A 26,895-nucleotide genomic window follows, 5' to 3' on the forward strand; every position below is an offset into this window, starting at 1 on the left:
CATTTCGGGCAAAAAAATATATGTTCTGTTATTCCGGTCCTGAATTTAGTACTCTCTGTGATCTTCTTTGAATATGAAACAAATAACTATAACTAATTCATCACAATACAAATACTTGACTAATAATGTCAAATTGAATATGGAAACAATGAAAATTGACAATATAACGTGGCATACTTTAATGAGTACAGGTTTCTCAGTTTAAAAAGTTACAAAGTTTTAACACACATACTAATACAACGAGTTCGAATGAAATAATTCAATTTTCACCTATATGTATATCTTTTGAACAAAGTGATAACTTTTTTTATTATAAAATATATGAGAACTATAAATTTAATTCACATAAATATATGGTGTATGACCAGTATTAAAAGATATTTAATATCCGCATGACCATTAAAAAAAATACCATATTTTTAGTTTAATTTTGACCGTTCAAATTTAATAAACTACACTCTTTTATTTATTTATTATTGATTATTGATGCTTTGGTTTGAATACTCATTAATTTATTTGACATCTTAATGATCATAATCAAGATCACATTAAATTTACCACTGCAACTTCACCATTTCAGAATGTAGATACATGTTGAAAGCTCGTGGATATGGGAGAAAAGAAACAAAGGGATAACCCACGTTACTCTTCCTTAACCAATTAGAAGAGTACTCCACAATTCAAAATTGTAACCACCAAAAAATGGCATTGCGTTCGTGTGTTACCCTTATCATCTTCCTACTTTTTTTTTTCCTTTCTCGCGTCCCATGTTGCTGGAACTCAAATTATCTCCAAATCCAAGTTGGAGAAGTGCGAGAAGAACTCCAACTCCGATAATCTCAATTGCACCACCAAAATTGTAGTCAACATGGTTGTTCCCAGTGACTCGGTAAATCATTCTCATTGTCTTCAATTAAGTGAGTTAGCCATGTTATGCATTGTATTTTCTTGTTTTGAACTTACTTTATGATGGTGTAGAGTGGAGGAGAGGCTTCAATTGTTGCAGAATTGGTGGAAATAGAGGAAAATTCAACCAGAAAGATGCAGACATTGCGGATTCCGCCTGTGATAACGGTCAACAAAACTTCTACATATGCAATGTATGAGTTAACATACATAAGAGTATGATACTCCTCTTTATTAGCCTTTTTGCCCTCTCTTTTCAACTAATTTTTCACGGTATAATTCATTCAAATACATATATATATATATATATATATATATATATATATTTGCAATTGTATATAGATGTTGGATTATATGAGTGATAATAATTATTTATTGTTACTATTAAGAACTAATCTAGCATTTTCTTTTGGTTTTGGATGATTCTATTTTCAAAGTGAATGGAAGCTAGACGATTAGTGTGGATATAATTTGATATTTTGTATGATTAAGTTAAAGTTTGTTCTTAGCAGGATGTTCCATATAAACCTGGAGAGTATTAAGTTAAAACACGCAAATCTGAGCCAGATGTTGGTGCAAATGTTGTGAAGATATGCAAGAGGAAAGCTATGTTTTATTGTTGTTTTAATTTTTTCTAGAGGCTAACTATAGTATTAGGCAATGCTAATTTCACTACTTGGTTTCTTGTACTTGTGTTGCAGATTGCGAGATGAAGAGGCCATATAATGTAGAACACTCAGCTTGCTTTCTAACACCTAATTTTAAATATAGTCATTGATGGTCATAGCTAACATACTTGCTCCACTTTTTACTTCATTACAAAGGAGATATTTATTGAAAATTGTCTACGTTGAAATTTGAAAGGAATTTTATTATCAGATGGAATTAAGGACAATCGAGGAATAAAAACCTTTCATCCAATATTGCTGTTTGATATCACTTTTTCCTCCAAAAACATATTTACCCAAATGAGTTATGATAAGTCTAGTTCCATTACACAATCCAAAAGATTGATTTATATTTCTCAACAACATTATCAAAACACTAACTTTCAATTTTACCGCATGATTTGGAAGTCCAAAAGTAGTTATAGTATTAAGAAATTCAGGGGTGTGAACATCATCATGTGCACCTAATTACCCTTTAGTAGAACATGTACTATCTGAACTCAAATATGAATTTAATTCTCCAAGAATCCGTGATAGCATGTAATCATTTAATTGGTTAATGATTTCATTTGTTGGTGCTAATATGGCTTATGTTGGAAATACGTGTGGTCAGTGATGTTTTCCAACAATGATGGATAAGTGCTATCAACAATTGACGAAAGAAGGTCACATGTATTCTTTATAAGCAAATCTTTAGGAAATTCAATTTTCATTTCTTCATCATCTCCTTGACCAATAGTTTCATCACCGATGCTCAACACCCAATCTAAAAAAAATTTAATCTCTATAGCATTGGAAATTGAATTGGTAGTTTGAAGTCTCATGTTTTTTGTCAAAGTGAGAACCTCACAAAATTTCCAGAGATAAGAAGCACTAATGCTAACATTGACAATATCCTATCTTGTCCCTTTAGGAATTATAGGTAAAATCTGTCTAAAATCACCTCCTAAAATTATCACCTTTCCTCCAAATGGGAGATTCAAACTATCAACATTAGTAAATCATATAATATTTTTAGAAATTCTGTCAAGTGCTTCAAAACAATGTTTATGAGTTATGGGAACTTTATCCCATATTATCAATTTAGCTTTAATCATCAATTGAGCTAAATGGTTTCCCTATTTAATACAACAAGTATAGTACTCATCCATATTAATTGGGATAACAAATCTAGAATGTGTTGTCCTACCATCGAGAACTAGCAAAACTTCTATTCCACTTGATGCAATTGCCAAAATGATTTATTCCTCACATCTTAAAGTTGTTGATATAGTCCTCCAAAAAATATCAAATCTATGATAACAAAAATGAAACTATCGTTATGAACAAATTTTTTAAGTTTATAAAACAAATGAAACTTAAAATCAAAATATGAATTTAGAAATGCAATCAAATATCTGAATAATCACCTTCACGCTACATAACTATCCTTTGACGATGCAAGATATCATCACTCAAATATTTCCAAGTACTTGACCAAACAAATTCAACCCTGAAGAGTTGATTAGACAATAATAATGTTGCAAAAAGTCTTCTTAGATATGTAGTTGAACCCAACTTGATGCCTCAATTATAGCATCAATGAACTATTTATCATCATCTAGCAACCCCAATGCATAGCAAGTATCCTTAAATTTTGGATGAATGACATTGTTGATTGTTTTGATGGCATCATATGATTGTGGATACTTAATTATATTGAGCAAAATTCTCAAATAATAAATCTCTCCACTTCCTGGTGGAACAAAAAATAACCTGCCAATAAAAAACCCTTGCTGTCTAGGAGTCCATTCACGTGATTTTTGTTTCCAAACAAACTTCATTGGAAATTCAGCATATGTCAAATTCCTAACAATTGAGTATTTCTTATTTGCTTCCATCTTGCCATGTGGATTGACAGCTTTTTAACCACATAATCAATGCATTAATCATCACGAAAGACAATAGACTATTCAACTGGTAGATGGAAAGACAATCTTTCAATTGAGGGTTCTCTACAATGGATGTCAAAATAAATAAAAAAATCCTCCATCTAGCTTCACTTGATGACAAACACCTGCAATCATAATACAATTTGATCTCATCAACATATTGGGAAGTGGACCGCTCTTCAACATTGTCATAAAAGGTAGTAGTGACATAGTCATAGCCTTTGTTAACATACTTGAAAAGGTATTTGATAAATTGAGATTGATTACATCACTCTACATTAATATGAGCATTGTACTTCAGCAACAAATCTTTATTATAAGGAATGATAAATCTGTTGTCCATCACAATATCACCCTTCATAATTACTCTACCATTGTCTCTTCTTCTATAAATTGGATACTCATTTGCATCAATTATTGTTTGTTCAACAAAATTCTTAGTGAAATACTTTATACACTTCCCAATTACCATGCATGGAGATTTCTTATTTGAGCTCCACATGGTCCATGGACCATTAGAGATTGCACAATATCAAACAATTCAGGATCAAAGTTTTTGTCAGGAACCTTAGCAATTATGATCTTGTCGATGTCATGAGGCATTGTATATATAAAATTTGGTTGCATCCAAATAAGAATGTGGGCATGATGTAATCCATGCTTTTGGGACTCTCGTATACACCACTGCATATTCAAAATTAAAAAAAAAATTTCATTATGTGACAAAGCTATTAATTTCATATTTACAAATCATTTTGAGCAATCAGTTTGAACCAAAATTAAGTTAGAATAAGAAAATATACTTGTTGTAATCTTACAAAAAAAATTCCAAATAAGAATGTGGGCATGAGGTAATCCACGCTTTTGAGACTCTATTGTATACATCATTGCATATTCAAAATTAAAAAAAATTCATTATGTGACAAAGCTATTAATTTCATATTTACAAATCATTTTGAGCAATAAGTTTGAATCGAAATTAAGTTAGAACAAGAAAATATATTTGCTGTAATCTTACAAAAAAAAATTTCCTTCCTTTAAATCCTTTAAAAGTTGGTCAAGTTTCACCTTAAAAACTCAACAAATTAGATAAGGTCTATCTACATATTGTAGTCCATGATTACTCAATACTCAACTTAATTCAGGCCACTTTTGATTACAGGTAAAAGTAATAAGCAAATCAGGGTAACCTGCCCATCTACAAATACCCATAGCATCTTGATAATTTTGAAACATGTGCCAAGCACCTCCAGTGAAACATGAGGGTAAGACAATACGTTTTCTTGTTGTTGAAGGATCTGTTTCACCTCTTAAAATTGCATTTGTTAAACCTTTATATATTTTTGACCCTAATTGCTTTTGGTGAGTTTTCACATAATTCAATCTGGCTTACTCAATCATGTTATAAGCGTCCACCAAATTTTTTTGAAAAAGCCTTTTGGAGTACAAAAAAACTACCTATTTATCTCCTCTTTGTTGAATTTTATAAGCAAAAACTCCCTCATAGATATCCACAATCATATGATGCCATCAAAACAATCAACAATGTCATTAATCCAACATTTAAGGATACTTGCTATGCATTGGGGTTGCTAGATGATAATAAATAGTTCATTGATGCTATAATTGAGGCATCAAGTTGGGTTCAACTACATATCTAAGAAGTCTTTTTGCAACATTATTATTGTCTAATCAACTCTTCAGGGTTGAATTTGTTTGGTCAAGTACTTGAAAATATTTGAGTGATGATATCTTGCATCGTCAAAGGATAGTTATGCAGCGTGAAGGTGATTATTCAAATATTTGATTGCATTTCTAAATTCATATTTTGATTTTAAATTTCATTTGTTTTATAACCTTAAAAAATTTGTTCATAACGATAGTTTCATTTTTGTTATCATAGATTTGATATTTTTTGGAGGACTATATCAACAACTTTAAGATGTGAGGGATAAATCATTTTGACAATTGCATCAAGTGGAATAGTAGTTTTGCTAGTTCTCGATGGTAGGACAACACATTCTAGATTTGTTATCCCAATTAATATGGATGAGTACTCTACTTGTTGTATTAAATAGGGAAACCATTTAATGGGATAAAGTTCTCAAAACTCATAAACATTGTTTTGAAGCACTTGACAGAATTTCTAAAAACATTATGCGATTTACTAATGTTGATGGTTTGAATCTCCCATTTGGAGGAAAGGTGATAATTTTAGGAGGTGATTTTAGATAAATTTTACCTATAATTCCTAAAGAGACAAGATAGGATATTGTCAATGTTAGCATTAGTGCTTCTTATCTCTGGAAATTTTGTGAGGTTCTCACTTTGACAAAAAACATGAGACTTCAAACTACCAATTCAATTTCCAATGCTATAGAGATTAAATTTTTTTCAGATCGGGTGTTGAGCATCGGTGATGGAACTATTGGTCAAGGAGATGATGAAGAAATGAAAATTGAATTTCCTAAAGATTTGCTTATAAAGAATACATGTGACCTTCTTTCATCAATTGTTGATAGCACTTATCCATCATTGTTGAAAAACATCACTGACCACACGTATTTCCAACATAAGCCATATTAGCACCAACAAATGAAATCATTAACCAATTAAATGATTACATGCTATCACTGATTCTTGGAGAATTAAATTCATATTTGAGTTCAGATAGTACATGTTCTACTAAAGGGTAATTAGGTGCACATGATGATGTTCACACCCCTGAATTTCTTAATACTATCACTACTTTTGAACTTCCAAATCATGAGGTAAAATTGAAAGTTAGTGTTCTGACAATGTTATTGAGAAATACAAATCAATCTTCTGGATTGTGTAATGGAACTAGACTTATCATAACTCAGTTGGGTAAATATGTTTTTGGAGGAAAAAGTGATATCAAGCAGCAATATTGGACGAAAGGTTTTTATTCCTCGATTGTCCTTAATTCCATCTGATAATAGAATTCCTTTCAAATTTCAACGTAGACAATTTTCAATGAATATCTCCTTTGTCATGTCAATAAATAAATGTCAAGGAAAATCATTGAAGCATGTTGTCATCTATCTTCCACAACCTGTTTTCTCACATGACCAATTATATGTCGCAATATCTTGAGACACATCTCGCAATAGTATGAAAATTTTTATTTGTGACGATGAGGTAAATGGTTCAATATCTACTACTAATGTAGTTTATAAAGAAATCTTTTAGACTTTGACATAAGTAACTTATTGCATTTTTTTTATAATAACATTATGAAAGCAAAATATGTCAACTTTAGTTTTAATTTTACCAATTTTTCAAGCATTTCACCAAGTTTGTTTTTCATGCTGGATGTGTTCAGGAGTCATTACATAATTATCGTATAAGGTAAACATTTAATATAGTTTCCTTCCTATTTGAATTACTTTATCTTTATAGAATTTTAATATTACACCTCTTATAAGTTAATTATAAGATTTCTTTTCCAAGTTAATGCATTAGCTCATGTTGTAGATGTTGGTGTTTTTGAAGCTAATACAATGCAATTTAGTTTTTCTAATACTTCATATCGTCATGTTTTCAATCATCTAATATTCTCATTTTATTCGTATATTCAGATATTTTTCTTCATATTGCGTTGAATTCAATTAATTTTCACAATTATATATATATAGATTAATTATTAAAATATAATTTATTTATTATAATAATTTATTTTCTATGCAACACAGGGGCACAAGTCCAATTATTTTTAAAAAATTTATAAAACTATTTTAATAAAAATAATGCATAGTTCTAGATATTACTTTATGAAATAGTATTGTTTATTTTGGAAAGTAATTTATCATATTATTAAAAAAATTATATAAATGATTGATTCGTAATCACATGAAGATCCATTGTGCTGGAACAAACTTCACTAAGGTTCAAATGACTATTATTCTCCATAGCTTGGTAATGAAATGCCAGTAAGATTATGAAATGACATCCTACGTGTTAAATTGAGATGCAAAGTCTCTCTTTTTATAACATTTGAATATTTTAGGTGGCGATCCATCAAAAGAGGAAACATCATTTGAACTCTTGGTTTATAGTTTCCAAATGACTTTCACATAATATTTTAGTGTTAAATGGAGGTTTTCAAAAACATAAAATGTTTCCTTTACATAAAAATGTCTTTCACATTTCATTCTAAATTTACCATTCTATAATTTTCTTTTCTAAATTATTATCCTCTCCACCCTATTAGAAAGTAACAGAAAAGGAGAAGAGTATTAGTGGAAATGAGGGAAAAAACAATAAAAGGATAAAGTGTCACTATGATTCTATGAAATTAATATTAAGTTGCGGTTAAACATTCATGTCCAAAATTAAAAAAATATATACATTAAATTATTCATTTGAGCTACAATCTATACTAAGCCTCTAGCTCCTCTAGCAGAACTTGTTTATGTTTGTCATGATTTTCTCGCTTCACTTTATCATGCTTTAGCTCCGTCACTTTATCTAGTCTCTTTGAACTTTTTTGTTTCTTTCTGTGTTTGTGATGTGCAAGATGGTCAAAAACATGTTGCACATTATCCATATTCTTTTTTTTATGTCCACGCTTGTGCATATCTTTATGAATATGGTGTAAATCATCAAAATAATCAGAATTCCTTTCAGAATGCTTGTGTTTATGCTCATAACTGGTCTTTTGCCTATGTTGAGAACTATAGTTAGGGTGCCCAAGTTCTTGCCTGTGATGATGTTTGTTATCATGAAAATGGTGGTCCCCTGTCAATTTTGAGTTTATGTTAATCCACAATGGTCTGTTCATCAGCACCTAATATATCTTCCCACCAGTCATAAAAAGGAACAAATAGACCTTCCTGGTGTAAAAGCCATAATAACACAAGCACTGCAATTTGAAGAATAGTGTTTATTAAGTTGTTATGCTAGATTTACAAAATATAGTATACTAATAGACATTGAAAAAAAGTCATACCTGTCGGAAAAATTGCCAAAAATAGACCAAACAACATCACCCAACTCAAGCATACATACTGTATGTGGCACTTGAATTCAAAAAATCCAGAGCATTTTTGTCTATTCTTCCACCCAAATCGAGGGACAAGGAAGAAATTTGATCAAATAATTAGTCAAGAAAAATGAATCAAAATATTAAACAAAGGTTATGGTTAAGAAAGCAACATAGTTACTAATCTTCCAATATCATGCTTCAATGTGTAGTGTTTTATACTTACATTTATAACAAAATGTATAAATCACTAAGAATAGAAACATGGAAGAAAAAAAACTCAATATTAGTTTTTGGGAGTGGAAACATGCCAAAATTTTGCCAAGAATAGAACATAAAGAACATAATGAAAGACTTGATTCACATGCAAATAAAGAAAAATAAGTGTAGCAACTTTTGTTTATTATTGACTAGATTGTAAAATAATAGATTTTGCATAAAATAATCCTAGCTTTAACCCTTTATGATACTAATGACAGAATATTCGAATGATTAATAAAATGCATTCCATATGTTCAGAATAGTGAGTGCTACTCATATGTGTTCAATAAGTAGAATTTCTTATCAATGTAATCATGTGTACAAAATTTTAAGAAATTGACGTTTTGTACATTTTATGTGAGAATTTAAATTGTATAACTTGCAAATACAAAGTATAGTAGAAAATAATACCTACAACTTTTTCCACTGATAAATTTTGTTAAGCTTTTCCATAGTTTATTCCATATTCTTTTGATAGAATCAAAAAAACCATTTATACCGGTCTTTGGTGGTTGAAAAGGCATGCCCTGTAGTAACAAATGATTTAGTGATTCACAATTTGTTGTTATAACATACTTCTTAACATCATCACCAATAACTAGGATATTTTTTGTGAAGCAATCAAAAGACTAACTTTTAAATGAACTTTAATATAACCATGGGGAACAATTTTACAAAGTCAAATTAGCATTGATAGCATTTTATAATGTTCATGTTGGCTAGCAAAATTTCCAATACATCACCAGGAAAAAAAATAACATCAAATAAGTTAGAAAGGTAAGATGGTCAAGCATAAATTTTTAGCCACATCAGAATCAATACAATGCATTATTGATCACATTTCATGCAAGAGTTAAACCTAAAATTCCTAAGAGTATGAAGGCATTTTATGTGTGAATTAATCTATACAGCAGGTCCTATTCTTGTTTTAGTGTGAAAAAATCATTTTCACATAATATGATTGGTTGCAACCTTTAAGGATACCATAACAACATAATATCCAAATTTGGATGAGTTTCATGTTATATGGGAATACAACTACATGAATTAAACAGGGTTATTATGTTCATGTCAGAGAAAATAAAACATACTAAATTCAGGCACCAGGAAAAGACAAACCTCTGTTCCATTGTCAAGAATAGTTGATGTAGTAGCAAATTGACATTCAGCTCTATCAACTTCATTATAATTAGAATCTTTTAGTATGGCTTCATTCAAAACACCCAAAAAAAAGGACACAAAGTAAACATCAATGTGTTCCTTATCCTCAGTCAAAATAACAATGTATTAATCCTAAGCTTCAACTTTACCTATACAGAAATATTTTGAAGCTTGATCAGTGTTTGGGTAGATTTTGAATGATCGGGTCGTAATCTCGTTAGACCTCATTATTAAAAATTGCTCCTCAACCATGTTTACAAGCAAAAGAAAAACATAATAGAAAACCAATAAAAGTATTGAACAAGAAGTGGCAAAAAATAAATTGGTGAAATACGTTTTAGAATAATACCTCCATCAGGGTGATATCCTTGGAGCAATTAAACTGCAAGACAACACAACATAGCAAAGCTAAAACTACATCTTGTTGGACACTTAGGGAATATTATTGAAATGCTGCAAGCCTCAAATATATATGAACCAAATTTTGCAACTTTTATAACACAAAAGCATCTGGAGTAGCATGCATTTGTTAAATTCCCATTCTTCTCATTCTATCAATTAAACTAACTAGAGATAATTTAATAAACAATAATTTTGCTCCTGAATCATATGGGTATGCAATGAAGAAGTGATATGGTGCTAGTGTAAACAATGAGTACATGTTAGAAGATTTTATAATTTCTTTTATTACATTCGAGTTTTCAATTAGATATCATAAGCAAAGAAATGGAATAGAACTCCACCAACTCTTTCAAGCCTTAAAGAACAGTGCCACAAGTATAGAAATTAATTTAAAGCATATCTGACATCAAATCAATGTTCCATTGTCCTTGTATAAGGAGCACTGGATAACAAAAATAAATTCAAGGTAGCACAATATAGAGAAGTAGACTACCGTCAAACTATATGATGCTTCCACCTCACCAGTATTCTTAGTTGTGATTGAAGCAACACCAAATTGAGTTAAGGCTTGAAATGTGGGGACACTAACACTTATAATCTTTCCTGGGCTCCTAGAAAAAAAAGAACCATGTCAAACAAATTTTGAAAAGTTTTTTTCACTATAAAAATAATAATTTTGTTGGACATTACAAGTTTATAACAAACCAAAAGACATTCCCTAGTATCAATAAAAAATAAATTGGTTGCATTAAATAATCTTTTCACCATCATTTTTAGATATTCTCTCTGCCCATCTCACAGTATGGCAAACTTTTCAAGATTTATATGTCTATTTAGGATCAAAATATTCATTATTGGTAATCCAAATTAAACATATGAAAAGGTGAAAGGAAACGTCTTCCACACCCAGCCCAAAAGAATAAAACAAAAAATAGAGCTCAACAATCATCATATCATAAAATAACTTTGTTAGTAATTGACTACAAAGTCTATAATCTAGAAATGATTTTGTCATATTACAATCTCGTTCAAGCTAACAAATAAATCTTACACATCAACTTTCGAAAGGAAATATTAGAAAAAGAAAAGTTTTCGGTCATTTATGATACAAAGCTTAAAAAGACGTGTAAGAAAAATCATGACAATCCATCATATCAAAGGTATATAATTATATAAAAAAAAATATTATTTTGGAAGCATATGTATATGACAAGAAAATAATAATACCTTTGATATACATACTCTACATCATTTTCACTTAATTCTAACACAAGATTTGTATTGAGAACCTCTATAATTCCTATGAAGAAAGAATAACTCCCAACATTCTGCAAACAAAACTATAAAATAAAATAAATAATAATTTTTAATAAAAGACACCATATTTAATATAAATACAAAATTATTGCAACGTAACTGGATGTTGGTTTATCCTTTCAAACCTTCCTTCCAAACCATAGAGTGGCATCTGATTCCTTCTCATTCGATTCAAGTCCGCCTGTTAAGGATATAAAATTTTCTTTCAAATTTTCAAAAACTCTAAGAAACTTTACCTAAGTTTTCAATTAACTATTAGATAAATATAAATAATAGGATTTGAAATTATTAGAAATGAAGTATAATTAACTCAAGGGATTGTCCAATCCTTATAAGGAGTATTTTTGTCTTATTCTTAGTCAATGTGAGACATTTTAATACAAAATAATTTTTATGTTTATTGATGCAATCATACATGTCTTAAAATTATAGATAAGTGTGTATGCACCTACATGCTCAATTTTAGGTGTTAAAGTTACTAAAAGTCCTTTGTGATCCTTGTTTAACAATAATAATTAAACGTTTCGGACTCTTGGTAATGTGGTCCCAGAGCAGGAAATAAAGACAAGCAAAATACCAAAGAAACATTCCAAATATGGAACCTATATAGTTGCAAAAAATATAATTGAAAACTAAAAAGAAATTGATAACAAAAAATGAAACTTACAAAAAATACGATGAGAATAAGAGTTAAAGAAAAAAAAACAGTTGTTGCAATACTAACCTCCCAAAAATTCCACAGTTGATTATGCAAGCAAGTCCAAAAGGGTGAAGAACAAAAGTTTGGTTGTTGATTAAAAGCTTCATAGCTAATACTGATTTTGTTACATTCAATACCATCTAAGGTAAATCTCACTCTCTCAAGTAGCATCCACATAGAAATGTTTCTTCCCAAATCTTGTGGTTGACCAAAGCTTCCCTATCACAAGAAAAATTTCAAACATTTTTTTAAGCTTGTAAAGTTGTGAGTCATGCCAAAAATATGTAAAAGTAGTTCATCAATAATTTCTTCCTTAACTAAACTAGTAATGTCAAGATTGATAAAAATGTATCAAGGTCCAATATTTTTAAATATCATTTTCAATTGTATTAAATCTATCAAGGTCCAAATTAACCTATCAAATATTAATGTGTGACTTAGATTAAAAATGGGAAAAAAGTGCCTAACCTAGTGCAAAGAGGAGACCGTTGAAACTAAGAGAGCATAATCCTATGAACTTGCAATTGCAATATACAAGCCTCCTTATAATTATAACATTGTCTAATATAATTTCATGTTGCAAGAATTCTTCATTGAGAAAACTCTAGAAAGTAAATAAAAAAATGTTTTCCTAACCCTTATATATACATATAGCTACAATGTTAACATTTTTGGCATGATAAAAAAGGTTCATAATGCCCTCAATTACATATCAATTCCTCTAGTCTGTTTTTCCATTAACATGACTTGCAATGTGTGTGATCAATAAAACAAACACATATTATATTTTGTGTCACATATACGTTGTGCGTGAGGAAGCATAACTTTATATGCCTTCAAATGTCACAAACAACGTACCTGCCTTGGTACAACAAGATAGAAATCCTCAAAAGATGGTATAGTTGTATACCCAACAAAATCTCCAATAAGATTAACCCTAAAAAATTTATCACCAGAGATCATTGTTCTATTTTCAGGTCCCACCACCACTTCCTGCCAGCCAAATTATGGACGGGCAAAGTTATGTGTTAGATATACAAAAGTGGAATAGAAAAATAATATTATATATGTATGCATGCATCTTTTAAGCATTTTTACGCTCATTTTCCATTGCAAGCACATCATAATACGAAATATAAAGGATAACTAAAAGAACATAATCCTTTTAATCAATTTGCCAACTCCTAACTGGTTATGACCTTAAAAAAACATATGAAAAATGAAAATATTCATTTTCATAACATTTGGAGCAAAACACAATACTAGTTTACCAGAAGAATGATGAAACAAGAACAAGAAGGACCAAAGTGATTCTGTCTATTTAAAAAAAGGGTCATGTCAACAAAAAGATCATGTCATGGGTTTAAAAACTTCAAAAATTAATTTGAGTATACATGAGGGACTAAATATTCTTGAGGACTAAATTGAATTATTTTTTATTTAATTGTTTAGAACAAAATGTTATTCTAATTTTAGCAAATGAATAAAGAAAAGAGAAAAAAGAAGGACCAACGATTCTGCCTATTTCTCATTCAAATGTAAAAGGAAAAGAAATATATTAAAATCTAATATTTACAATCCAAGGGTTATCCTGAGCAATAGCCAAATCGAGTATCATGTATCATGAGACAAAATACGTAGTCCATGGAAAAAGATGCATGTTATATTTAAATTTAATATTATTGCATAAGAAACCAATAGTTGCATACCGAAACTTGAGTTCTGTTCTTCACCTGTATTCGAACCCTAAATCTCAATGTTCGTCGCCCAATGCCAAAAACATGAAACCTAAATTGATTGAGCGAGAAAAAGAAAGAAGGATGTCTGAGTTGTAACTTGTAACTGATGACTAAAACAAAGAAGTTGCTTTCACTTTGTCAATTTTTAGAGGTAATTACAATTAAAACAAGACAAAACTACACTTTACAATGTAATATAACTAATCTTAAATAACAAAGTTTCCTCATAAAATTGTTAGAATATCAGGTTATTTACTATTAAGTAGTAATTTTTAGTTAAATTATAACTATATTTGTATATTATGAGCGTTAAGAGTTGAATTTATGGTAGTTATATTTCGTAAACAAGATGATTAACATAATATAGCTACGGGTATAATATGTCAATATTTAAAATCTTTTTGATAAATTATATTGTGCTATATCTCTCTCTTTCCCTTTTTTTTTTTATCTAAATCCCTAAAATTACAACGAACTTAATGAAAGTTATTTGGTTATTGCAACTAAAACTTTTTTTAAAAATTTAAAACAAATAGGAAAAAAAAGTGGATAATCACAATGAAAACAAAAAGATTTCAAAAAATATCTTGACAAGATAACATGGAATAGGGTGTTGATTTGTATATACAAAAGGTTCAATGCAAACATGGTTTTCATGTGTTCCCATTAAGTCCAACACAAAATACATTTAAAGAGCATATATCAACAAAAATAGTCCAAATCAATCACAATTAGAATAAAAAAGAACGGGGAGGGTGGACGCTTACCAATCACCTGGGAAACGTACATAATGTGCAGTGTTGGCCTTTCCTTTTGTTACTTTTTCAACTAGTTAAACAATTTCACTCATAATTGTGTGTTCTATGTTTCTTGAAAACTTAACAGAATGTTACAACAATAAAGCACTTACAGAAGTTTCCACGTGATGAAGGCATCCGCCGCTGGGGCCCACATGGACAACATATTGGCTACATTAAATACAAAAACATAGATATGTAAACCAAGATGGTTTCATAACTGTTCAAACACTTAAAATAAGATTAACATAAACAACTAATGAAGTAAAAAGTAGAGCAAGTATGTTAACTATGACCATCAATGACTATATATAAAATTAGGTGTTAGAAAGCCACCTGAGTGTTCTCAATTATATGACCCTCTTCATCTCGCAATCTGCAACACAAGTACAAGAAACCAAGCAGTGAAATTAGCATTATCTAATACTATAGTTAGCCTCTAGAAAAAAATAAAACAGCAATAAAACATAGCTTGCCTCTCGCATATCTTCACAACATTCGCACCAGCATCTGGCTCACATTTGCGTGTTTTAACATAATACTCTTCAGGTTTATATGGAACATCCTGCTAAGAACAAACTCTAACTTAATCATACAAACTATCAAATTATATCCACACTAATCGTCTAGCTTCCATTCACTTTGAAAATAGAATCTCCAAAACCAAAAGAAAATGCTAGATTAGTTCTCAATAGTAACAATAAATAATTATCACTCATATAATCCAACATCTATATACAATTGCAAATATATATGTATTTGAATGCATCATACCGTGAAAAATTAGTTGAAAAGAGAGGGCGAAATGGCTAATAAATAGGAATATCATACTCTTATGTATGTTAACTCATACAATGCATATGCAGAAGTTTTGTTGACCGTTATCATAGGCGGAATCCGCAATGTCTGCATCTTTCTAGTTGAATTTTCCTCTACTTCCACCAATTCTGCAACAATTGAAGCCTCTCCTCCACTCTACACCATCATAAAGCAAGTTCAAAAACGAGAAAATACAATTCATAACGTGGCTAATTCACTTAATTGAAGACAATGAGAATGATTTACCGAGTCACTGGGAATAGCCATGTTGACTACAATTTTTGTGGTGCAATTGAGATTATCGGAGTTGGAGTTCTTCTCGCACTTCTCCAACTTGGATTTGGAGATAATTTGAGTTCCAGCAACATGAGACGCGAGAAAGGAAAAAGAAAGTAGGAAGATGATAAGGGTGACATACGAACGCAATGCCATTTTTGGGTGGTTACGGTTTTGAATTGTGGAGTACTCTTCTAATTGGTTAAGGAAGAGTAACGTGGGTTATCCCTTTGTTTCTTTTCTCCCATATGCACGAGCTTTCAACATATATCTACGTTCTGAAATGATGAAGTTGCAATGGTAAATTTAATGTGATCTTTATTATGATCAACAAGATGCCAAATAATTTAATGAGTATTCAAACCAAAGCATCAATAATCAATAATAAATAAATAAAAGAGCATTCAATGACATTAATAAATTATTCAAATACATGCAGAATCAAGTTTTACCATCGAAATTATATAGATCTAGAACAAGACGTAAGGATGGTTTTCTTGGGAACATGAAAGTGAATGTGGAGAGAAGAAAGAAAGTGACGTAACATGCAAAATAGAGAGAAGCGGTTTGACGATTATTCTTCTTCAGACAACAAAAGCAAAACAAAACCACTCCAAAACCACTCTAAACAAATACGTGAGTGTAGTTTATTAAATTTGAACGGTCACAATTAAACTAAAATATGGTCATGCGGATATTAAATATCTTTTAATACTGGTCATACATCATATATTTATGTGAATTAAATTTATAGTTCTCATATATTTTATAATAAAAAAGTTATCACTTTTTTCAAGATATACATATAGGTGAAAATCGAATTATTTCATTCGAACTCGTTGTATTAGTATGTGTGTTAAAATTTTGTAACTTTTTAAAATAAGAAACCTGTACATATTAAAGTATGCCACGTTATATTGTCAATTTTCATTGTCTCCATATTCAATTTGACATTATTAGTCAAGTATTTGTATTGTGATGAATTAGTTATAGTTATTTGTTTCGTATACAAAGAAGATCGCAGAGAGTACTAAATTAAGGATTGGAATAATAGAACATATATTTTTTTGTCCGAAATGTTAAGAGCTAAAATGACACTAATTTGAGGAAGCGACAATTGAATCTGGCATGTTTGTGGTGTAGGAATTATGGCGAACACCACGAGTGCATACCAATTAACATATCATTTACACATAGGGAATTCTCACATACGTGATTCGAAAAACAAACGCCAACTTTACTATCACAAAAACATTCAAATCATATAAAAAAAACTTTTCAAAAAAAGAGTAGTTAGGTTACCTAACAGAGAGATTTCGGAAAAATAGTATTAAATTCTGTGAAACTGAATCTCAATGCTAAGTTTGGTGGAGCCTCTGCAGGTAGCGGTTTTGGCAACAACGAAATGAAGGTGAAACTGAAATGGAAGAATGGCTTTGAATTGAAGGAGGGAAACAATGTTTGGGCTCGCCACACCAGACCCACACTTCCACCAGACCCAAAATGTTTGTATCCCTGTTTAATCCTGCAAACAATAAGCCCAAAAAAGAAAATAAAAACTGACCAAGATATATAATGGTGATAGATGTATAACTCCTTATAATTACTAGAAGAAAAAAGGCACTTCATGCCTGCATTGTATTAAAAAAAATAAAGAAGGAAAATAATGAGAAATTACTCATAAAAAAGGTAGTTATTGAAAAATAAATAAATGATAAAATAGCCCATATAAAAATGGAAACTAAAAGTAGTTATTGAAAATGATATTTCCTTTATATATTAGTATAGATATAGATTTTTTAGTGGGATCAAGGCACTTCGTGTCTATATATATATATATATTATCTTTAAACTAGTGAGATCGAGACACTTCATACCTCTATTGAAAATAAAAATAAAAATTAAATAATAAAAGTATATGAATCTAATTAATATTATGATTAATTCATTAATTTCAAGTTCTTAAATTTAATTAAAAAATATTTTTTTAAATTTTTAAAATAAAAAGGTATAATGATCCAAAAAAAATTGGAGAGCAAAGTAGTTACTAAAAACCCCTTTATATATTAGTATAGAATATTAGTATAGATTTAAAACAACTCATTTATGGAATGAATTCATTTGTTGGCATATAATCATATAAATAATTTTACACAACATGATGTTTTGCGATCATAAAATTTCCTTAATAAGAAGACCAAATAATAATTCCACCTTATTAGCTTCCTTGCAATTTATGATAGAAATTAAATATCATTCTACTATTATTTTTAGTTAACATTAACATAAACTAAAACATATATTAAAATTAATAAATAATTAAATTGAATAATGTCATACCTTTCAAGAATAAATTTCAATTCTTTATAGAATACGTCATCCATTATTTCAGTTTAAATATATCATTATACAAAATTTTATAATTTTTTAAAATTATTTAAAACTCCATTAAATAAATTCAAATTAATTAAAATACTTTATTAAAATTTTCATAAAAAAGTGCACATATTATAATACTACTTTTCATTATTTAAAAATTTAAGAATAAAATCATCTAAAAAATATGTACAACAAATCAAGATATTTACTTTATTAAAAAAAATACCGTTTTTCGTTTTTACAATTTGTAGACGATAATACTCTCAATTATTAAAAATAAATAAATTAACAATTTTAGTAACCATTGTTAATTAATTTTGAATAATTGTTCCCAGTATTATATTTTTATTTATTTATTTTACTTTTAAAAAATATTTGGAGATGTTTCTTCTAGTAAATCATAATAGCTATATTCAATAATAATAAAATACAAATTAATATCATGTGAATCTTTTGAAAACTAAATTGAAATCACTTATTATGAAAAATTAATGTTAAAAGCTTGAAAATATTTAGAGTTTAAATCTTATTATTATTTATCTTTCCAAAATTTATCATCTTGTTTTGATCCTCAACATGACGATAAGAATTGAAAATTAACAAAATTTTTAAATAAATTATCAATTTGGCTACAAGAATCAGTCTCTCCTAAATAATTATTAAATCGTACTAAAGTTATATAAGTGATTCTTAAACTATTATAAATCGAACTATTCAGCTTCTCAAATATTAAAAAGTCCTTTAAATTGTAGTATTTTAACTTGTGTATTAAATATTTAGTATATATAACAAATAAAAAAATATAAATAAAGACTAGCAAGAAAAAGGTACTATGTGCCTGTATTGTATTAAAAGAAGAAAAAAACACAATTATAATAGTTTCAGAGTAAAATAAAAAAAAGGAAAAGAATGAGAAATTACTCATAAAAAAAGGTAATATTAGAGAATTAAACAAAGGAGATAGAGGGAAAATGAATTTCACAAAATAAGCATGAGTTCTAAAGAAACAAATCAACAAATATCAACACATACCGAATAATTTTTACAAGAGTCAAAGAGAGCATGATAAAGGAAAAGTGAATTTCACAAAATAAGCATGAGTTCTAAAGAAACAAATCAACAAATATCAACACATACCAAATAATTTGAGATGATTTATATAGGTACAAACAGGTGCCTTAGGACATTGTTATTGATTTAATTTAATTTCCTTAGAACATTAATATAAATATTATTATCTCTAAGACCACGTCATTAGAATAAACCAATAGTGGGCAAATCATGATAGATGATGTTAGAGTACTTGAACTTGAATGAAATATCATAACACAATATTAGATTATGTCTACGTTTTCCTGTTCTTTTGTTTTAGAATCCTTTACCTTTTCTTTTATTTCCCTAGACAAATAAATAACAACCAAACCTTTTTCCATTAGTTGGGTTGACAACATATATAGATAAGAAGATCCTATTATGCTCTATAGCAATTAGCAAATCATGTTTATAGTATAACTATTGAACATAAAATCCTTATTAATGATTTTGCTTATGATTTTTGTTGGTCTCTTTCTGCTTTAGTGTATTCTCTGTTTCATCTATTCTTCTTATTGCAGTTTCTACAAATTTTCATTAGAAATAGAAAAAGTCAGTTTTCTCCGTAAGAAGTCGTTAGAAGTTAACTTTTTCTATCTCTAATAATTTTCTTCACACGTGAAAACCACTTGGGATGGGTTTCTACCATCTTTATTACCATATACTATCTTTTATTCCTAAATGTGTTCAATTGTAACTTCATCTTGTCTAATACGTTTACTCTTCCAACATGACAAGAGAACAAAATTTACAATGCAATAATTGAATAAACTTTTTCTCTAATGGATTAATTCTTTGATACATACATGCCTTCATTCCTAAAACCTACAAAACAATTGCAAATAGAATTTTCCTTATTTCTACCTGTAACAAGATAGAAGCAAAAACATGAAAATGAATAAAATACAGTCCACAAAATCTAATCAGAGAGACTAATACATAACTGTTATTCACTTTATGTCTCAATCTTTAATCGGTAAACAAACCTACATAATCAATATATGAAGTCAATGTAATCAAACAAATGAAAATGAAACCCCAATAAATAAGAAATCAAAGACAAAATCAAACAATTGAAAATGAAACCCTAATCATCAAGAAATCAAACGGAACCCTGGGTCTAAAACAGAAGAAAGGCAAACCTAAAGTAGAAAGAGAGAAGGAAAAAGCGAGCGAGAGAACGAGCGAGGGAGGGAGAGAGAAGGTTCGCAGAAAGAGGGGTCGGAGCGAGCGAGAACTGGGTCACACAGAGAGAGTTCGCGGGCGAGGGTTGCGCATTTGCTTGCAATTTCTTCACTTTTCAATAGAACCAGAATGATTGCATGCGTTATTCATGTTTTTAGGTACGTTAAAAACACATTTATTTATATATAAATTATATTTATATATCCAGGAAAATTACATTTATTAAACAAGAAAAGAATGAGATGTTCATATGTTGATAAAAAAAACTGAGAAAAAGGAAAATGTTGATCAAAGGGAGAAGATTAATCGAATGTAGTGAAAACTATAAACAGTTGGCAAATAAATAGAATTGAATCATTGCCTTATCGAGAAATGGCCTAAGGTACTTTGTAGAAAATATTACAGGAAAGAAACGGAAAATGGAAAGGGGAATAACTTGCAAGTTCTGATGACGTCCAATGAGAGTGAAGGGTTTGTGGTTGTCGAGGGTTTATGCAGAGGGTTTAAACTTTTTCAACAAGAAAGGAAAACCGAACGGTGAGACGTCACGTGTGAGAGAGAAAATTAATTGGGTTGGGCCATTTGTTCTATGGATCCCATAGGCCCAATGCACAAAAGTAGATCTTATCATTTTGTTCCAGTCCATTTAGTTTTTCTTATTTGGCATTAAGTGATGATATTTGTGCACCTCATTTTGAGAGGATTAAGGTGAAAATAAGAGATAAGAAGAAAAGAGAAAAAGACAAAAGAGAAAGTGATAGATGTCATCAATAATAAGGAAAAAAATTATATATATATATATATATATATGTATGTATATGTATATGTATATATTTTTTTTTAATTTGTGAAATCAATGGTATATACTAGTTTTGTACCTCTATTTTCTAAGTACAATTTTCCTTTTTTATATAAAGGAGATAATTTTTTATTGACCCGTATATTTCTTATCTTTTGTTCCATTTTTAACTTTTTAAAATCTTTATGTTTCATTTAACTAGACATTTTATTTTACCTCACATTTTAATCCTTCCCATAATAATAATAATAATAATTTTTATTTTAAAAATATATTACTCCCACTAAATCAGGGTCTTAAATATGCCACAATGTATGTGTGAGAGGTTAACTAACTCATTATAAATGTTAAACCTATGGATAACCATAATATTTGTTAACCTCGTTTGAATGTCAACAAAAGCTACAACCATTAGACTATTAACCAACTTGCATTGTTTGAAAGGTATTTGTGAAATCTCACTTTCTCTAAATCAAGGAACCGGAAAAGCTGAACTGTATTATGATGGCCCAGTAGTATCTTTATGTTCCTGTTTACTCCTTAAGCATTTATTCTGTCTCTAAGACTCTAACTATGACATCATGTAATTTTTCTCCACTGTTATAGATCAGTTGGTTATTTTGACCTGTGGTTTTGAAACTTGGTTCACTTTGCCAACTCTATGGTGAATTAGTTAGCTATATCTGGTTTGTCATGTTTGGTGGGTGTTTGATCATTCACCTATAAATATTAAATAAAGAATAAAATAATTCATGTAAAAATGAAAATCAAAAGTAGTTATTGAAAGTAATATTTCATTTATAAATTAGTATAGAAGTATAGATAAAATATAAAATATATAATAATAATATTAAAGGGGTCGAGGCACTTCATGTCTCTAATAATTATACACAAACATAATATTAAAAAATTGTGTGTAATTATTTAAAAAAATATAAGAATTTTTCTTACATTTGAGGGGTATAATGGTCCAAAAAATGGAGACCAAAAACAATTACGTACCTGTCTCCTTTATAATAAGTATATAGAAAGTATAGAACATAGAATATAGAATAGAAGTATAGATATATATAGATACATAAGTATAAATAGATAGATAAAAAAAATGGAGACTAAAAATAATTACATACCTATACCTAAAGATATAGATATAGATATAGATATATACATGTGTGGACCAAGAGCGATATTATTTCCTCTGAAAGAGGCCCCACTATTATAAAAATCTACACCCCCCAAATTAACAAATTCAAGTTGACAATTTAACAAACATTTAACATGCATAATCAGCAACTTCAAGCAAACATCCATAAACCTAAAATACATAATCCCAGCAAATCTCAAAATGTTCATACAGCATGTTAACAATCCCTAATCTATACTAACACTATTTAAGTCATAGAGTTTCACCAAAAATCACAAACAAATCATACAGACAATAACCGGTAAAAAAAACTATAAAACTAACAAAATATCATTTTGAGTACTTACATGCGATGAATTTGTAAGTAAAAGAAAGTAAAAGCAAAACCCGAACATGCGATGTAAGCAAACGAAATTGAGAGAGGAAAGGATAAATACGTACTTAAAAATAGAGATATATTTCTATGTAGTGAGGCAGAGAAGAGCACAAATTGCAGTGAAGTAACGCGTTCACGATTCACAAGGTCCCATTCTGCAGAGCAAAATTTAGCAAACAATAGTGGGATATTAAAAATGAAAATGATTTATTAAAATAAAATTATCACAAAGTTTTGTGGCGGCCCGACCCAACTATCACAAGTGACTTGAGAAATTCCATCACCTGTAAATACAATGACAATGTTTGTTAAGGTAAAATTTATGTCCACATCAAATAATACCAACGAATTAGACCACCTAATGAACAAGTAGCTACAAGAAAAATTTCAAACAAAATATATGAACTCAGTTAAAAATGAGATTTACCTCGGATGGATCACGAAGAGAGTAAACTGCGTTGCTTTCTTTTGGTGCTGAAGACACCAAGATCCCATAACCTCTATTTCCCTCTCTCAAAACCTATAATACATTGTTTGATGTCATTATTGAAGAAATCAAAAAGTTGGCTTTGGCTCTAAAAGCAGAACCTTCCGCCCGTGAGTTAAGCACAAACGTGGATAGTCTTTAAGAACATAATGAACACGTTGCCCCACCAAATCCCAACTCTGTATACTGTATTGAATAATATTACCTTGCCAGGGTAAATGGACTTTTTGGCTGTTTTTATCGATTCTGACAGTTTTTTTTCAGTTACTTGTACGTGGAGCTTAACTGCTTATATGTATTTATTATTTATGTACGTGTTTATATTTTATTTAAACCAAGGCACTTAATATCTCTCTATATATATATTTTTTAAAATATATATATATATATATATATATATATATATATATATATATGTGTGTGTGTGTGTGTGTGTGTGTGTGTGTGTGTGTATGTGTGTGTGTGTAGGTGTCTTTTTGAATTATTGTTGGTAATGGTAAAATTTAATTCTTTTACAATTATAATACTTTAAATATATCAAAAATATTTTAGACTATATAATTATAATTACTTGATATTACATAAGTATTACTCGGTATTGCATTCTCAAGTGTCTTAATATTAAAAAAAATAGTTAGAATTGATTTCAAATAAGAAAATGTGTTACAATTATATTTTTGTTTCTATTAAATTTGTAAATATAATCTTTTCAATTAATCATATTATTATATAGGATCAAAATCTTCTGTCTCGAACCCCTATCCCTCCAATCACCAAAAGTCATCTCAATTAGATTATCACATCATTACTTTTAATTTTAATTTTGATTTTTAATAAGTATAATCCTTTATGTATTGTTATAGAATGCATCTTCGTCTGTCCGATCATCTCCAATATACATAGGAAGCACATCGTCACAATTGTTTAGCCCTAAATCACAATATTCTAATGTCAATTACTGCAAAACAATGAATTGTGATCTTTAAAGAAAGTAACCATTTTAATGAACTCACCAAGTAACTCAAGTAAAAAGGTGATAGCTTTTCCCTTATCCCAGTTAATCACAGGTCGAACGTCTAAAACCTGAGAAATAGTAATCAGAAATTATAAACAACAAATCCTCTTTTTTAAGAATTCAACCATTGAATCTCCTTAAAAATGCATCAAAAGGTTGGCTTTGGCTCTAAAACCGGTACCTTCCGCCCGTGAGTTAAGCGCAAACCGGATAGTCTTTAAGAACATAATGAACACGTTGCCCCACCAAATCCCAACTTTGTATTGAATAAAATTTCCTTGCCAGGGTAAATGGACTTCTTGGCAGTTTTTATCGATTCTGACAGTTTTTTTTCAGTTACTTATCGTGGTGCTTAACTGCTTATATGTATTTATTTTTTATGTACGTGTTTATATTTTATTTAAATCAAGGCACTTAATATCTCTCTATATATTTTTTTAAATATATATATATATATATATATATATATATATATGTTTGTGTGTGTGTAGGTGTCTATTTGAATTTTTGTTGGTAATGGTAAAATTTAATTCTTTTACAATTATAATATTTAATTATATCCAAAATATTTTACACGATATAATTATAATTACTTGATATTACATAAGTATTACTCGGAATTGCACTCTCAAATGTCTTAATATTAAACAAAATAGTTAGAATTGATTTCAAATAAGAAAATGTGTTACAATTATATTTTTGTGTCTATTAAATTTGTAAATATAATATTTTCAATTAATCGTATTATTATATAGGATCAAAATCTTCTATCTCCAAACCCTGTCCCTCCAATCACAAAAGATCATCTCAATTAGATTATCACATTATTACATTTAATTTTGATTTTAATTTTTAATAAGTATAACCCTTTATGTATTGTTATAGAATGCATCTTCTTCTATCCAATCATCTTCAATACACATAGGAAGCACATCATCACAATTGTTTAGCCCTAAATCACAATATTCTAATGTCAATTACTGCAAAACAATGAACTCTGATCTTTAAAGAAAGTAACCATTTTAATGAACTCACCAAGTAACTCAAGTGAAAAGGTGACAGCTTTTCCTTTATCCCAGTTAATCACAGGTCAGACGTCTAAAACCCGAGAAATAGTAATAAGAAATTATAAACAACAAATCTCCTTTTTTAAGAATTCAACCGTTGAATCTCCTTAAAAATGCATGAAAAGGTTGGCTTTGGCTCTAAAAGCAGTACCTTATGCCCGTGAGTTAAGCGCAAACGCAGATAGTCTTCAAGAACATCATGAACACGTTGCACCACCAAATCCCAACTCTGTATTGAATAAAATTACGTTGCCAGGGTAAATGGACTTTTTGGCAGTTTTTATCAATTCTGGCAGTTTTTTTTCAGTTACTTGTAGGTGGTGCTTAACTGCTTATATGTATTTATTTTTTATGTACGTGTTTATATTTTATTTAAACTAAGGCACTTCATATCTATATATATATATTTTTTAACATATATATATATATATATATGTGTGTGTGTGTAGGTGTCTATTTGTATTATTTTGGGTAGTGGTACAATTTAAATCTTTTACAATTATAATACTTTAAATATATCAAAAATATTTTACACTATATAATTAAAATTACTTCATATTACATAAGTATTTCTCGGTATTGCATTTTCAAGTGTCTTAATATTAAAAAAAATAGTTAGAATTAATTTCAAATAAGAAAATGTGTTACAATTATATTTTTGTGTCTATTAAATCTGTAAATATAATATTTTCAATTAATCATATTATTATATAGGATCAAAATCTTCTGTCTCTAACCCCTGTCCCTCCAAATACAAAAGGTCATCTCAATTAGATTATCACATCATTACCTTTAATTTTCATTTTGATTTTTAATAAGTATAACCCTTTATGTATTGTTATAGAATGCATCTTCGTCTATCCAATCATCTCCAATATATAAAGGAAGCACATCATCACAATTGTTTAGCCCTAAATCACAATATTCTAATGTCAATTACTACAAAACAATGAATTGTGATCTTTAAAGAAAGTAACAATTTTAATGAACTCACCTAATAACTCAAGGGAAAAGGTGACAAGTTTTCCTTTATCCCAGTTAATCACAGGTCGGACCTCTAAAACCTGAGAAATAGTAATCAGAAAATATAAACAACAAATCCTCTTTTTTAAGAATTGAACCGTTGAATCTCCTTAAAAATGCATGAAAAGGTTGGCTTTGGATGTAAAAGCAGTACCTTCCGCCCGTGAGTTAAGCGCAAACGCGGATACTCTTTAAGAACATCATGAACACGTTGCCCCACCAAATCCCAACTCTGTATTGAATAAAATTACCTTGCCATGGTAAATGGACTTTTTGGCAGTTTTTATCGATTCTAGCAGTTTTCTTTCAATCACTTGTACGTGGTGCTTAACTGCTTATATGTATT

The 26,895-nt window shown here is 29.3% G+C and overlaps 3 protein-coding genes and 1 pseudogene across 3 annotated transcripts; all 4 read right to left on the bottom strand.

Annotated features, from left to right (window-relative positions):
- Window positions 1-1,369: 1,369 nt before the first annotated feature.
- LOC145953210 (uncharacterized) lies at window positions 1,370-2,502 on the bottom strand (annotated as a pseudogene).
- Window positions 2,503-2,971: 469 nt separating this feature from the next.
- Window positions 2,972-4,649, bottom strand: LOC145953209 (uncharacterized). Its single transcript, XM_083067046.1, is given in 6 exon segments — window positions 2,972-3,127; window positions 3,130-3,456; window positions 3,459-3,588; window positions 3,591-4,000; window positions 4,003-4,144; window positions 4,346-4,649. Coding segments are annotated over 6 exon segments (1,194 nt in total). The 5' UTR covers window positions 4,394-4,649; the 3' UTR covers window positions 2,972-2,990.
- A 5,163-nt stretch (window positions 4,650-9,812) lies between these two features.
- On the bottom strand, window positions 9,813-15,304 carry LOC109787981 (protein HAPLESS 2). The gene is made up of 9 exons (XM_083067334.1): window positions 15,224-15,304; window positions 13,210-13,344; window positions 12,376-12,570; window positions 11,777-11,887; window positions 11,562-11,662; window positions 10,828-10,945; window positions 10,282-10,314; window positions 10,082-10,175; window positions 9,813-9,979 (listed from the first exon to the last, which is right to left on the bottom strand). Exons 1-9 carry the CDS (start codon window positions 15,302-15,304, stop codon window positions 9,843-9,845), a joined length of 1,005 nt encoding a protein of 334 aa, XP_082923460.1. The 3' UTR covers window positions 9,813-9,842.
- A 7,796-nt stretch (window positions 15,305-23,100) lies between these two features.
- On the bottom strand, window positions 23,101-26,329 carry LOC109787976 (trehalose-phosphate phosphatase A). Its single transcript, XM_083067335.1, has 6 exons — window positions 26,309-26,329; window positions 25,678-25,755; window positions 24,458-24,527; window positions 24,304-24,374; window positions 23,385-23,477; window positions 23,101-23,241 (listed from the first exon to the last, which is right to left on the bottom strand). The coding sequence occupies exons 1-6, from the start codon at window positions 26,327-26,329 to the stop codon at window positions 23,182-23,184; spliced, it is 393 nt and encodes a 130-aa protein (XP_082923461.1). The 3' UTR covers window positions 23,101-23,181.
- Window positions 26,330-26,895: the final 566 nt, after the last annotated feature.

Source organism: Cajanus cajan, chromosome 11, assembly GCF_000230855.2.
Source record: "Cajanus cajan strain Asha chromosome 11, NIPB_CcT2T_4, whole genome shotgun sequence".
NCBI lineage: Eukaryota > Viridiplantae > Streptophyta > Magnoliopsida > Fabales > Fabaceae > Cajanus > Cajanus cajan.

Coding starts and splice junctions, on each gene's coding strand:
- LOC109787981 (XM_083067334.1), bottom strand. CDS start 15,304: ATGCTAATTTCACTGCTTGGTTTCTTGTACTTGTGTTGCAGATTGCGA. Junction 13,345..15,223: donor ATATAATTGAGAACACTCAG/GTGGCTTTCTAA, acceptor TTTGGCTGGCAG/GAAGTGGTGGTGGGACCTGA. Junction 11,888..12,375: donor AACTGTGGAATTTTTGGGAG/GTTAGTATTGCA, acceptor TTGAAAACTTAG/GTAAAGTTTCTTAGAGTTTT.
- LOC109787976 (XM_083067335.1), bottom strand. CDS start 26,329: ATGAAAATTAAAGGTAATGAT. Junction 23,478..24,303: donor CAGACGAAGATGCATTCTAT/AACAATACATAA, acceptor AATGTATTATAG/GTTTTGAGAGAGGGAAATAG. Junction 23,242..23,384: donor CTCTTCGTGATCCATCCGAG/GTAAATCTCATT, acceptor TTGTATTTACAG/GTGATGGAATTTCTCAAGTC.